Source organism: Myxine glutinosa, chromosome 14 (genome assembly GCF_964187855.1).
Source record: "Myxine glutinosa chromosome 14, kmMyxGlut1.1, whole genome shotgun sequence".
NCBI classification, from domain to species: domain Eukaryota; kingdom Metazoa; phylum Chordata; class Myxini; order Myxiniformes; family Myxinidae; genus Myxine; species Myxine glutinosa.
This window is the reverse complement of record NC_136274.1, coordinates 6,462,406-6,477,718: the sequence shown is the minus strand read 5'-3', so window position 1 is coordinate 6,477,718 and position 15,313 is coordinate 6,462,406. Positions and strand designations below refer to the sequence as shown.

Below are 15,313 nucleotides of genomic sequence, written 5' to 3'. Positions count from 1 at the left end.
CTACCTTGTTCACACGAGGTAATCCCGCAAGGTTCAAAGTCCACTCACTGACACCCATCGGATCAGGGAAGTCGGGTAGAACGCACTGGTCCACAGCCCGTCCACGGGTCCATGCTGTCAGCAGTCTTTGCAGTACGGGCTGCAATATATCAACATTTTGCACAAGTTAATCAGGAAGTTTTCAAAATCTTTCGATATGCAGAGGCACACCTTTCTCGCAGGCAAGTTTCCAAGTATTTTCAGCTTCTCCGATAAATTTTATGAGTCATTTTAATGTTACAATCCATCTTTGGCACGCATGAGAAATGTTTGGCTGTGTCTGGCATGCACGCACGAGAAACGTTCAGCTGTATCTGGCACGCACGCACAAGAAACGTTCAGTTGTATCTGGCACGCACGCACAAGAAACGTTCGGCTGTATCTGGCATGCACGCACGAGAAACGTTCGGCTGTATCTGGCACGCACGCACGAGAAACGTTCAGTTGTATCTGGCACGCACGCACGAGAAACGTTCGGCTGTATCTGGCACGCACGCACAAGAAACGTTCAGTTGTATCTGGCACGCACGCACGAGAAACGTTCGGCTGTATCTGGCACGAACGCACAAAAAACGTTCGGTTGTATCTGGCACGCATGCACGAGAAACGTTCGGCTGTATCTGGCACGCACGCACAAAAAACGTTCGGTTGTATCTGGCACGCATGCACGAGAAACGTTCGGCTGTATCTGGCACGCATGCACGAGAAACGTTCGGTTGTATCTGGCACGCACGCACGAGAAACGTTCGGCTGTATCTGGCACGAACGCACAAAAAACGTTCGGTTGTATCTGGCACGCATGCACGAGAAACGTTCGGCTGTATCTGGCACGCATGCACGAGAAACGTTCGGTTGTATCTGGCACGCATGCACGAGAAACGTTCGGCTGTATCTGGCACGCACGCACGAGAAACGTTCAGCTGTATCTGGCACACACGCACGAGAAACGTTCGGTTGTATCTGGCATGCACACACAAGAAACGTTCAGCTGTATCTGGCACGCATGCACAAGAAACGTTCGGCTGTATCTGGCACACACGCACGAGAAATGTTCGGCTGTATCTGGCATGCACACACAAGAAACGTTCAGCTGTATCTGGCACGCACGCACAAGAAACGTTCGGCTGTATCTGGCACGCACGCACAAGAAACGTTCGGCTGTATCTGGCATGCACACACAAGAAACGTTCGGCTGTATCTGGCATGCACACACAAGAAACGTTCGGCTGTATCTGGCACGCACGCACAAGAAACGTTCGGCTGCTGCCCAGATGGACTTGGTTGCCAGGGGTTTCTGTGCATGCGCGCCAAGCATTCTGGGGCGGATTACGCCATTCCGAAAGTCGCGTGTTGTCCATGCCACGTATTCAGTAGTCGATGCTAGACCTCCCTAAAAGCACGAAGACATGGAGGCTTGGAAGCCATTTGGGTTTTAATGGATTGGTTAACCCTTTAGCAGCCTTGATGAGCATTTTGCCTTAATGTGCCCTTTTTACCCCAATCATTTCACGTTCTTGAATTTATTTTATTTTGGACATGGCCAAGGCATTAACCAACTCCCAATGATTGTGATATTTTCCCAGTCGGCTTCTGAGTGCAAGCGGATGGAAATGGATGCCATCACGTTGGCCAAAGCAATGAATGCAGAGTATTGGTCAGTTTCATCAAAAGAAGGTATCATGGACCAGGAAGGCATCGACTTGTGATGGTTAAGTGTCATTTACATTGTACTTGCATCAAATTAGCACGTCTTGCATATGTCTTACAATTAGTGAATATTTAGAACACAATTGGATTGGAGGGAAGGAGAGGAGGGGTGGGTGTTGCAGATATTGTCATCTCAATCTTGAATGGCGTTGCTTGCATCCCCTCGCCACATAGAGAATAACATGGCAGTATTGAAGTTTTTGCTTTCTTCCACTGTTTACCTCCGCCACCAAAGTTGGATGGAGGTTATGTTTTCACCTCTGTCTGTGAACAACATATCTCAAAAAGTTGTGGACGGATTCGGACGAATTTGGCAGAGAGGTAGAGTATGTGACAAGGCCGAAATGATTAGATTTTGGTGAAGATCCGGATTCGGATCCGGCTACTAGAATTTTTAAAGTGATTCTTCACGATTGGGAGATCGGGGCAAAACGATACATAACAGGATATCTCGAAAAGTTATGGATGGATTTAGACGAAACTTGGTGGACCGATTGGGTGTGACAAGGAGGAATCGATTCCATTTTGGTGAAGATCTGAACATATATTCGGATATGAGAATTATTTAATTTTTAAGTGATTCTTCACCATTGAGGGATTGGGAAAAAAGCGATATATAACATGATATTTTAAAAAGTTATGGATGACATGACTAAACTAGGTGAATGAGTTGGTTCGGTGACAGGAACAAACTGATTAGATTTTGATTCAGGTCCGATACCAGATCCGGCCTATCATTTGGATACAAAACAAACTGTTCAGCCTGGCGGAGGTATGCGCTCTACCTAGTGCCCTTCTAGTTTGTTTATGTAATTGGACATAGGCGTAGGCGGCTCTTAGTTTTGTTTCGGCTTTCTTTTCCTCTCCACCCCTGAAATGATCAGCGACAGGTAATTTCCAAAATAAACAACAATTCGAATTGTAATAATTATAGGCCCCATACTGCTTTGGACAAGCACAACAAGGTTGTGAACATTTCCAGAGCTGAGAATATGTCCTGTATGGATCATTTGCTGGGAATGTCGAACAGAATTATCAATGTCTGGAGATTTTTCACAAAATCCATTGGCTGGTACTCATTCAAAGGTCGAGTGTTTGTGAAAATCTGTCATGTCCTCAATGTTTCTCCAGTACAACCAGGAGTGAAGCATCTCAACCTATCAGATGGTGGCCCTTGAAATGTAAAATGTAATACCCAGGGAGCAACAGGTGGACAGCTTATGTCCGATCCAGTTCCCCACGGAATCGAACCCAAATGTCAACACTGAGGTTCTGAGTTTGTGTTGTCATTCCTCTTTTGGGGCTCACAAGGCCCGCTTTGTGTCGTACAAATCTGGTTGAAGCATTAAGCATGTCTTTTTACATCAAATTGTCATGAAAATTAACAGTGAAATGAAAAACTTGTATTTTGGATTGATTGTGAGTGAATCAAGCACAGAGCCATGCTAGTTTCTTTTTGGGTTATTTTGCTCCTCCATATCCTGGTGAACTCCACAGGAGAGAATGTGAAGGATTTCTTCTTCCGCATCGCGTCGCTCGCCTTTGAAGCGAGTCTCCTGCAGGAGCTGGAGCGGCCCAATGGTCCAATGACCAGAATAGGGGAGGTTGTGAGTGAGTATTGTGTGGTTTAAACAGCACCTCCTCTTCATCCTTTCCTCCACCTCTTTTCCACCCCTCCCATCACCTTTCTTGACCTTCTCCTTCTCTTTTATCCTCCATCCCATTGCCTTTGTCAGTCACCTCCTCACAAGGTTTGCCAGCATCAATTCTTGTTGCCTTAAACTACACAGCGAGGGAAATGTTCTAAGCAGAAGACAAATCAAAGTTGGTAATTTTACTCTCATGTTATTTTGCAGACGTTGCTGGGACGAGCCAAAGCGTTTACGAGAATGCAAGTAAGAGGAGCTGTTGCTAGCTCATCGGAGCTGTTGAATGCACGTTTGTTCAACATCCCAAAGGCAACAAAATAGGAATAAAAAACCCCCCAAAAAACCCACCTTTAGAGGCCATTTCTCCCCAAAGAGCAGGGGTTGGCCTTTTTCAGGCACCGTGGTCCCCTTTTTTGAAGCAATGTTTTATGGCCGGATGCCCTTCCTGCCGCCAACCCTGTTAGTCGCCTCTTGTGATACACAGGGAATGACCAGTGAACTGGTACTCAATTTGCCGACCTCGGAAGGATGACAGGCTGAGTCAACCCCCCTGGTGTTAATTCAGCGATCGACCGGGATGCGAACCCAGGATCCTAGGATCCCACGCCGGCACCCGAACCGCTAAGCCAACACCAGGCAACAAAATAGGAATGCTGACGGACATTCAGTTATGTTGATTTTACTCATTACCATATCTTGCAGTCCACTGATGGAAACAAGATGTATTTAAAATGGTGTGTGCGGAGGGGACGGGTGGGTAAGACAAGGGTGTGACCACAATAATGGTTTGAGTATCGACGCGGGACCGGTACATACACCTGGTGTGGATTTACGGAGCGAGGAACGGACTGACAAAGGACGTTTGGTCATTTGCCCGAGCGAGATAGTGGAAATATACTATTGAAAAGGACACTTGGAAACATTGGATCAACTTTCATCTCGACACCTGAAGGAAGGACTGTCGTAGACCTCATCAACGCAATCCTGCTGTACCTCAGTACGAAAGGGAACAGCGAATCAAGTTTTATTCACGCCGACGTCGTTTTTACAATGGAGCAAATGTACAAGTTTGTTTAAGTTTTATTTTACCTTCTTGTTCTGTAATCATTTTGAGTGGGATCTCTGTGTTGTAATAGGAGGCCTCACTCACATAATCCTTTGTAAGAAAACTTGTAAGTGCATGTGCAGCATCCATGCAGGGGAGATGATGCTTATATGGGATGAACCCAGTAATTATACCCAAAAGATATTTTGAATCCAAGAATCAGAAGGTCCAAGAAATGGCCTGTCATCAGGCCTACTCTGAAATGAAAGGTTTATTTGCTCATGCTTGAGCGTTTTGGTAGGGAAGCATAACTGTGAGGGTCTTATTTTCAAGGCAACTGGTTCTGTGTAACTTATCCGTTCTCATTTAGGCTTTCACTGATGAGCCGGATTTAAATTCGAGTTGGCTCGATTTAAAATTTTATATCGCAAACCACTGATCGAAAAGCTCAACAGGTACGGTACCGTTTACACTAATTGTTGGGCTGAAGTAAATAAAGGCGTACGGATATTGCTTTCTCAGATTAGTATGCCTTACATAATAACAGGCTTGTGACATTTTCTCATCCTTTTTTTTTATTATTTATTTGTGGTTTAGGTTTTTGGGTTTTTTTGGTTTCGTTTTTTTTTTGGTACAAGGTTTTTTTGGTCTCATCCTTGTATATTTTGGTATACAAGGCCTTTCGAGGTTCGTGTAAGAGCTAACATCAATCACAAAAAAACAACCGACACACAAAACACAATAAAGGGAGCGGGAGACAAGATGGGGAGAGAGAGCGAAGCACACAAGTACAACAGCAGAGAACAGAGACAACGGGAGATCTGTGGGAGGGCGGGGGCTTCGTGGGGGGGGGAGGGGGCTTGGGGGGAGAAGGCATGGGGGTGGGAGAGGTATAAAACACATTGACACTGCTAGAACTTCTAAGAAAGAAGTCGGTATTTCAAGAAAAGTGGATCTGGGGGTAGAAGAGATCAAGGTTTTGGATGGGAGAAGATAAGAGATGGTGGTCTCGTCTCCATCGTCGTGATGAAGCTGGCTGCAACATGTTGCTTTTAAACCAGCTCGGTGATTGGTAAACGCAAGACGTGTTCGATATGCCTCGACAATGGGCATTCATTGTTGAGGGACATCGAACAAGTTCCACATGTATCAGCTGGTCCCTTATACGTCGTTCACACCGCGACGAGGTGACGTACCACAGGGCGCAACCTGCAACACTTTGAGCAGCAACACCAGCTCCTATGTCTGCACCTCCGCTGCAAACAGCATATGCGGTGTATATATATACGTATGTATATCTATGTACGAGTATATACATACGTGATGTACATACGTGATGACGTATCCGTTTTTGTTCATGGCAAAAACAAAATGTCTTTCTTTTTTTTTAACCCACAATATGATGGACAATTTATTTGTCCTTTTTGATCTTCTTTTGCCTGCAATGGTGTGCAAGTAAATAATGGTACAAAGTGTGAATAAGCATTGGCCGAACGCACAACTACGCAGTGCAGTGCAGCCCCCACGGGGTTGATCCTCATTCGCTTAGACGTGTTCAAATGCAAGATGAAGAGAAAAACCTTACACTTTAAATCGATTATTTAAATTGTTGAAAAATTGAAGAAGATTCAGTTCCGATTGACGAACGCGTCAGTGTGGTTTGTGTTCCGCACTCTCCAGGCCACCAATTATTTAGTGATAAAAATGAACCCTTCAAAAAAGTGACGAATAAACGATGGAACTGATTGCGGATATGACGAATACACAAGATGCTTGTTGTAAATTCTTTATGAATGATTGTGTTAAGCAGTGTGTTGATGTTTTTGTGAAGTTTGATGCTGCCATTCGACAATTCGCTATATAATTAACGTCTTATTAGTCTACCCGTTGCAGCGTTGCTTGCAAAAAACGGGCCCATGGAAATTGCAAAACGTAACTTCAAGTCCTCCACCCGTAACTTCAAAGCCTCAACCACCCTCTCCCAATTCTGTCCTCCCCTCCCTCCATCTTCACCTCAACTTCCCCCCCTAAGTCCTCAACCCACACACCAAACCCCAAGTTCTCATCCTCCCCCACCCAACATATTTTCTATACATTGTAGTATCAACATACATTTACCTCCATGACTATATTATTTTCTCTGCATTTGTTGTAATCAAAACGTACATTTCTTTCATGAGAGACGACTTGTTATCCAGTCTTCAAATGTATAGAAATCCTCCATTTCTTTGGGTGGTGTATAGACAACAGACGGTTCCTGGAAAAAAAACCTAGGATTACATACATAATGTACATATATAATACATCGTGGTTATATATCTCGGATAGATTCCAGTTGCACTTACCCATGGGCTTACACCAGAGGCCTGAGGCCTGCAGCATATATGGAACTGTGACATACAGAACCAAAATGGCAGACGGATGATTTTCCTGGTTGCAATTGTGGGTGGAGTCATGTCAGATGTCCAACCAGTGGGTTTTTTGACCAGAAGGCTTCAGACGCACGCAGCTTCATTGCATTTTTAATATACTGCATAGGATTATCAAGAACTTTAATAAAATGGTTGACACTATTTGTGAGCTGTAAATACTAGAGGCAGATAAAGCAAAGTGTGATGAAGAAGAATATCTAAGTACAACGTCACGAGTTTAGTCGTGATGAGGTGTAGTGATTTAGAGTGTAGGTGGACGATCATTCCCTGGGATAGGCGTGAGTGTTGAAACGCGTCTCTACGTCCACTTTGAAGGCGTGGGTTTCGGGAGGGAAGTGTCCGAGCAAAGGCAGCCAAAGGGGAACCGTTTTAACCGCGGTGCGAACAAGGTATTAAGGTACTCGGGATGGAACGCTGTCATTTAATATTTTTGTGATAATTACCCTCACCTGAGGAGAGGGTATTGCATTTGAGTCCGTTTGTTTGTCTGTTTTCTTGTTACTTACAAAATCGAAGATTTTTCAAGTATATTGGTCGGTTGCGTTTGTGGTTCTGTCTGTTTGTCTGTTTGTTACTTGCTGGAAAAGATTCCGGAAAGTATGTTGATCGGTTTGTCTGTCTGTTTGTCTGTCTGTTTGTTCTCAGTACTACGTCTAGACCGTTGCACGTAGAATCGCCAAACTTTACACACATATTTGTCTTGCCTTGGAATATACTGTGCCCAATTTTTAGCTCTCTCGGCCCAAGGCCTCCATTATGACGTCATAATTTGATAATTCGACAAGTACAAAACTTCATCCAATCAAGATGCAATTTCTTGAACGCCATGTCAGCATAAACTGGTGGAGAAAAAAAAAATGATGTCATCGGTCACGTGGTTCTGCCGCCATCTTGGAAAAACGGAAAAACTTTGCACCTCTATATCTCCGAAAGTGCTGAATAGAAAAAATTGAGACATGGCTCATTGTAAAGAACGTTCCATGGGGAATAAAATATGTTAATGATGATGTCATAGGTGCCTCCATTATGACGTCATAATTCGACAAGTACAAAACTTCATCCGATCAAGATGAAATTTCTTGAGCATAATCTAGGAATAAATTAGTAGAGAAAGAAAACATGATGACGTCATCGGTCACGTGGTTCGGCCGCCATATTTGTTTTTACACAAAAGCCTTAAAACCACTGAAAATTCATCCTGGTGAGGGTTTGCAATCTGATTGCTCTTTCTTGTTCCTTTTGTAATGCAAAGTCAAACATTTTAATAGTTTACCATTTGTTAGTCTTTCGTCTTTGTGACGATTATTTCCTTGATTGTGCCTACTTTTATAACAGCCTACATTGACAGGTGGTCATCATATGCATCAACACAACATCAAGGCTAACCCCCACTCTAGCGGGGGAAAATGGCCTTAAAACGATCATTCATTCAACACAAGATTGATCCAAATGAACGGAAACCTCAGTAGATATGGAATGAACTGTGCTTGCACCCCTCAGGGTTCTGGGTTTTATTTGACATCCATTCAAACAGGTTCTGATGCAAATTGCTCAATAAAGAGTCGATAATATGTCTGGCTATACATGTGTGTACAGTCATTGGCACAAACGCCACGTTCTCCAACAAACGATGTACACATGTACTATGTATCCAATGGGCACAAGTGACACTTACACATTTCAGCTGATAATGTGTATGCACCAATAATTACGTGAAAAATTTTCAGTTTACATTGTACCTGCTGTGTAACCGCTGAAGATAGCCATGCACCTGCAGTGTGTGACAAAGTCTCTCTCGAGGAACATAAAGTGGTTAAAGAGGAAGTTGGCAAGATGCTTCAGGAAGTTGAAGAAAGTGTTAAGTCTGATAAAAGCTGGAGAGAAGGGAATGAGGAAAAGTTATGCGGAAGTCGTGAAAGAGACAGGCGATCTACATCGTCCTATTCAACCTGCTTCAAAGCTTGCCATTGGAGAACAGGTGCAGTCAGTTTAGGCCTTAGCAGAACTTTAAGCTTCATCACCTTATAATGGACAACTAGAGGATGGTCACTTCGTGTTGGGGATCTAAATGGTGGAATTGGAGTAACGGACGTGTCAGTTGACAAGGTAGTGAGGTTCGGCGATCTAAACCAAAACAGACAGGTAAAGTTACGTCTGTTGCTGGTTCAGCTTTATCTTTGGTTTAGCTCTTTCACGGGCCTCGATCCTGTATCCAAAAAAAAAAAAAAAAAGACTGGAGAGGAGAGAGAAATTCTAACTTTGGCAAATAACCTTAAAGGATCGGAGATGTGAGCTGAGACACGTGGCCCCAAACCGAATAAATAGTCAATGGAATGAGAGGAGAAAGCTCAGGAAGAGTGGAAAAAAAGAACAAAACCTGATTATACATCAGGGAATAATCCATTGAGGATACCTGGCCATCGGAAAGAGGGTAACAGGAGAGGAAAGGCTGAGCACATCGATAAATTTGAAGCACCAGTGATGGCAGAGAGGACCTTGGCAGTAAGTGAGGAAGCAGTTGCAACAATCCACAAGCACCAGAGGGTAGTTCTAGCCCTTCAGTGTCCCTGAGAGATTCCAGCACACAAGCCTTCGGGAGCGGCCGCAGCAACAAGGGCATTGGGAAATCGCCGCAGCCCCCAAGCACCTGCGAGTGATCCTAGTCTGCAATTACTAGGTAGGTAACGGTGGAAGAGGAATTAGGGAGGACATGTTTATTACAAACATTAATCAAAATACAAGTAAATACAACATTTTAATCAATAAATGTATCCTGTACTAATGCAGACTCGTTACAAAATAAAACGGATGAACTGAAAACAACTAGTAGGGAAATATGATCCAGACTTTTAATGATAACAGAAGTGCACCAGTTGCTCCCAAACCCTAATACTCGAGTCCACCTTCCAAGTTTCCAGTTTTTCCTGAGAGATTGCCTCTGTATCTATCTTGTCCACCCCATGTGTTCTCCCTACCAAAAATTTCCTCCCCACATCCCTTATTTATCCAAGTCTCCCTCCATTTTGTCTTTCAACTCTGCTGGTGATGTCCCCCCCTCCTCTCTCGTATGTTCCTTTTGTTCTGTTGCATCCTGATCCGTTCAGTGTTCCAGCTCTTCCACGAACCTTGACTTGAAACTTGAAACAAAGAATAAAACAGGACAGAGACAAATTGATTTGGAATTCCCTCACGGCAGATCCCTGGTCCCACAGAGAGCGACCGGGCCCCTTTTCTCTACCTTGAACTGAAGTTTTATGTCGAGTTGTTCTGCAGATTCTGCAGATGAGTAGGTGCAGATTCTGCAGGAACTCAAACCAAATGACGGACCTAAACACAAGGCGTTTGCCTTGGAAATGCTCACACGCATAGAGGATGACGAAGATTGCTCACTTTCTTAAACCCTTTGTGCTGATGTGCAGGTTATATGTGAGGAAATATTACTTCAGTCAAAGGGTCGTTGAGAACTAGAATAGTCTTCACCAGAATGTTATGGATGCCCAAACGGTCGAGGAGGGAGACAACAGGTTATAGACAAGGTGTGGGGTGGTGTGTTTCAACCTGCACTGACAATCACTCAAGGGCCTTGTAAATCACAACATCATCAAGCTAGTACCAACTCAAAGCGTATATCAGAAGATTAACAGACCAACTTTCTCTTTTGTAGACATGAGGATGATGATGATGGAATCACGTGTTCCACTGCCTTGGTACCTCACAAAACGTGCACATTTTGTACTTGCCTCCATCTGTCCATTGCTTCCGGATGCTTGCTTGCTGCAGTGTGCCAATGAGCTTGCTGCAATGTGCAGCCACAGCAACCACGGACGGTGCCTCGCTCGGGTTCTTGCCATGATGTTGGGCGGTGAGGTTATCTTGGAGCACAGACAATTTATGCACCGCTCCATTTCTCACCATATCCTGCAAGGTACACAAGGAATTTGGATAGAGGAGGACGACATTTGGCCCATCAAGCCTGCACTAGCCCATTGGCACCACATCAATTCAATCTAACAGTTTATAAACTTAAATTCACACTGGAAGAGAGAGAGAGAGAGAGAGAAAAATGGAAAGGGAGAAAACACCAAAAGCAGAGTAAAGGTGAGAGTGAGATAAAGGGGAGAGGGACAAGGCCACATAACAGGTGAACACGCTGCATGAAACAAAGCAAGAAGAGGAAGGGGAAAGTGGGGATGACAGAAAAATAACAAATCACAAAGGTGAGGGAGAGGGGTAAAACCACAATAACGTGGAAAAATGGAGTGTTTGGGAATGGGTTAATTTGGTAAAGAAGAGATCATGAGTATAGTTGGGGGATAGCCTGAGGTAGTGGAGAACAAACTAAACCCCAGAGCTACAGACGGAAGCCAGTTTTGAAGCAGCAGTGAAGAATAGGACTGAAGAGACTGGGGAAGTTGTTTCCACAGAAAAGAGGAACAAATGAGGAGGTGAGCAGTGAGCCTGGATTGTGTGAGTTTAACAAAAGAGTTTACTGGCAGACCTTGTGCACCCTGCAGAAACCTGGGAGGGACACAGCCAACAGAGGGCATAGGGTGCAAGATCAAAATGGAGGCAGTGGAATACAGGGTCTGCGATGCCACCAACCTGTCTGCGATGCAAAAGTAACAGTTCCAGACACTCGCCTCAGCTTCATCACGGGAGATGCCAATGAGTTTAAGAGCCTTACTTTCCATGGCATCAAGAAGGGGGAAGCTGGGAACGTGTGCGGTGGGGGCACCAGCCCAAAGGGGGAAGGTGTGCGGTGGGGGCACCAGCCCAAAGGGGGAAGGTGTGCGGTGGGGGCACCATCCCAAAGGGGAAAGCAGTATTCCAACAAGCTGCTAATGAAGGCCTTGTAGTTTGTCCCAAGTTCAGATTGCATGATGCGCAGTTAGCGGCTGGCTTTAAACTTCCCTACTAATGTCTCCTGCTCTTTCTCCACTCAAATTGATTTGTCTGATCATGTGTTTGTGAGAGTCACCATCTCTCTGGTTATTCTCAGTGGGCAGCTTCAGCACCAGGAAGTCTGGCAGTTCACTTAAGCAGACTGGCAGGGACTGTAGCCACAATCTCCCTTCAGGACTAGTCTCCTACAGTGCCTTCAGAAGGTTTTTTTTGTATACAAGACCGAGGCTCGTGTAAGAGCTAACATTAATCACAAAAAAACATAAACGGACACGTAAAACATGAGATAAAGGGAGCAGGAGACAAGATGGAGAGAGAGAGGGCAGCACACAAGTACAACAGTAGCGAACAGGGACATCGGGGAGAGGGGGCATGGGAAGCAGGGGGGAGAGGTATAAAACACATGGACACTGCTAGAACTTCCAGGAAAGAAATTGTTATTTCAAAAAAGTGGATTTGGGGTGAATTAACGGGGGTAGAAGAGATCAAGCTTTTGGATGGGGGAAGATAAGAGATGGTGGTGAACAGCTGTTTTAAAGACCTGGAGGGAAGAATGTGATTGAAGAGAGTGAGGGAGTTTGTTCCAGAGGCAGGAGAAAAGAGGAGTGAAGGTGAGCAGAGAGTCTTGATTTTGGCAATTTCACGAGAAGAGGGTTGCTGACAGATCTTGTGCGACCTGCAGGAATATTTGGGGGGACAAAGCACAGATTCACTCCCCTTGACCTTTTTCACATTTTTTGGGGTTGCAGCCTGAATTTCAAATGGATTAAATCGAGAGTTTTTGTCACTGATCGACACATAATACCTAATAATGTTGAAGTGGAATTTTTATTTTAGAAATTTTTACAAAATAATTAAAAATGAAAATCTGAAATGTCTTGAGTCAATAAGTATTCAAGCCTTTTGCTATGACACTCCAAATGAAGCTCAAATGCATCCAATTTCCTTTGATCATCCTTGAGATGTCTCTCGGACTTGATTGGAGTCCACCTCTGGCCAATTCAATTGATTGGACATGATTTAGAAAGAAACACAACTTTCTATACAAGTTCCCACAGTTGAGAGTGCATGTGAGAGCAGAAACTCCAAGAAACTGTCCGTAGAACTCTGAGATAGAATTGTGAGGAGGCATAGATCTGGGGAGGGTATAAAACAATTTCTAGAGTGTTCAAAGTTCCCAAGAGCTCAATGAGCTCCATCATTAGGAATTGGAAAGAATATGGAACTACCTAGACTCTTCCTAGAGTTGGCCATCCAATCAAACTGAGCAACTGCACAAGAAGCTCCTTGGTTAGGGAGGTGACCAATAACCCAATGATGACTCTGACAGAACTACAGAGTTTTTTTGGCTGAGATGGGAGAACCTGCTGGAAGGACAACAGTCTCTGCAGCACTTCACAAATCAAGGCTTTATGGGAGAGTGGCCAGACGGAAGCTACTCCTGATAAAAAGGCACAGGACAGTTCGCCTAGAGTTTACAAAAGAGCATGTGAAGGACTCAGAGCATGAGGCAAAATATTCTGTGGTCTGATGAGATGAAAATTGAACTCTTTGGTCTGAATGCAAAGGGCTACGTCTGGCAGAAACCGAGCACAGCTCATCATCAATCTAAAACCATCCCTACCATGAAGCATGGTGGTGGCAGCATCATGCTATGGGGATGATTTTCAGCAGCAGGGACTGGGAGACTTGAAAGGATAGAAGGAACAATGAATGGAGCCAAATACAGGCAAATCCTTGAGGAGAATCTGCTTCAGAGTGCAAAAGACCTTTGACTGTGATGAATATTTACGTTTCAGCAGGACAATGACCCCAATCATACAGCCAAAGCAACACTGGAATGGCTTCAGAACAAGAACGTGAAAGTCATCGAGTTGCCCAGCCAAATCCCAGACTTGAATCCCATTGAGAATATATGGAAAGACTTGAACATTACTGTTCACCGACACTCCCCATCCAACTTGACAGAGCTTGAGCAAATCTGCAAGGAAGAATGGGAGAAACTCCCCAAATCCAGATGTGCAAAGCTGATCCAGACATACCCAAGAAGACTCGAAGCTATAATTGCTGCCAAAGGTGCTTCTACAAAGTATTGTCTTCAGGGAGCTGAATACTTATGTAAATTAGATATTTCTGTATTTCATTTTCAATGAACTTCTTTCAAAAGAAGAGTGATGGAAATGAATGTAGAAGGAAGTAGAGGACGGGGAAGACCGAGAAAGACTTGGCTAAAGGTGGTCGAAGAAGAAATGCGGGTAAGGGGATTAACAAGGAGAGATGCAGAAAATAGGGCAAAATGGAGAAGATTGTCATGGGGACCGCAAGGCTAACCCCCGCTCTTGCAGGGAAAATGGCCTTAAAATGCATGTTGTTGTTGTTGTATTTTCAATAAATTTGTAAAGCTTTCTAACAACTTGTTTTCACTTTATTATCATTATGGGGTATTTTGCATCATTATGGGGGATCAGTGACAACATTTTAAACTTTAATCCATTTTAAATTCAGGCTGTAACACAACAAAATGTGAAAAGTCAAAGGGTGTGAATACTTTCTGAAGGTACTATAATCTACCACACCTGATATAAACTCAACCTGGGAATTCTTCCACACAAATCTGCTTTCTCTTCTGCACAGATCGATCCCATCTCATCTTGAGTTATCATACCCATCCTCCCACTCATGGTACACTAATTGCTGTGGTGAAGCAGTTGCACTGAAACAACTTGCATTCTCTTCCTGGAAGACAATTCCAAATGAAGGCAATCTCTGATCATTCCACCAAGCCCAGAACAAGTGTCTGTCCACTCTCAGGAGAGCCAGGAAACAACATCTGTTCAATCTCAAGATTGAATTTTCAAACTTGTCTCCTTCCTTAAAAAAAACTGGTGGCAACTTATTACGCCCGTCTCCTGAGTATGCTCACCCTTCCCTCAATTCAAATTGCACCATAGCCTGCTCATGAGAAGGCCGAATGCCCACATTTTGTGTTTGCTTCCAAATCGTGTGTCCCCTACCCCTCACTCTTTGTATCCACTCTACCTAGTCGTACCCAACTGCTCCTGCATATGTGTCCTTTTCACCTGAGAAGGTGGAGAGGTTTCTGACAACCCTTGACTGATTCCGCAATTAGCCTGAATGGCCTCGGCACACGTGTCCTGCTCGGCTGCTCTGCAAAAGCCTGCTCTGTTGCTCTTGCACATCCTTACTGCTCTGTTCACTCTAACATTTGCCCTCCATAATCTTCCATCTCCTTGGAAGTCAGCCAACATCACTGCATTGCATAAAAAGGTGCAAAAAGGAAAACCTTCAACTACAGATCTGTTGGCTTCCAATCATCAGCAAAGCCAGAAATCCATCAACACCGTCAACACCGTCAACATAAAATCCTTATTTTGAGCAATGGCATCATCTCAAATCATCAGTTTGGATTCAGACCAGGCCACTCTCCTTTGGACATGCTGCTTCTTCTCTCACAGCAATAGATGAAGGCTCTCGATGACAGACATGAGATCAGGGCCGTCTCTCTGGACATATCTCAA

At 44.2% G+C, this 15,313-nt stretch overlaps 2 protein-coding genes across 2 annotated transcripts in view; one reads left to right on the top strand and one right to left on the bottom strand.

The window, feature by feature from the left end:
• The window catches only part of LOC137439397 (ras-related protein Rab-36), a 60,450-nt gene extending 55,494 nt beyond the window's left edge, over positions 1-4,956 (top strand). Inside the window, exons 9-11 of the mRNA XM_068135120.2 lie at positions 1,623-1,713; positions 3,244-3,357; positions 3,603-4,956. Coding sequence (XP_067991221.1) covers positions 1,623-1,713; positions 3,244-3,357; positions 3,603-3,661 — 264 coding nt within the window. The 3' untranslated portion in view covers positions 3,662-4,956. The remainder of the gene's footprint in view (positions 1-1,622; positions 1,714-3,243; positions 3,358-3,602) is intronic.
• Positions 4,957-8,354: 3,398 nt separating this feature from the next.
• The window catches only part of STK36 (serine/threonine kinase 36), a 128,642-nt gene continuing 121,683 nt past the window's right edge, over positions 8,355-15,313 (bottom strand). Inside the window, exons 30-31 of the mRNA XM_078768054.1 lie at positions 10,613-10,790; positions 8,355-9,545 (exon numbers count right to left, since the gene is read on the bottom strand). Of these exons, the coding sequence (XP_078624180.1) occupies positions 9,532-9,545; positions 10,613-10,790 (192 nt within the window). The 3' untranslated portion in view covers positions 8,355-9,531. The remainder of the gene's footprint in view (positions 9,546-10,612; positions 10,791-15,313) is intronic.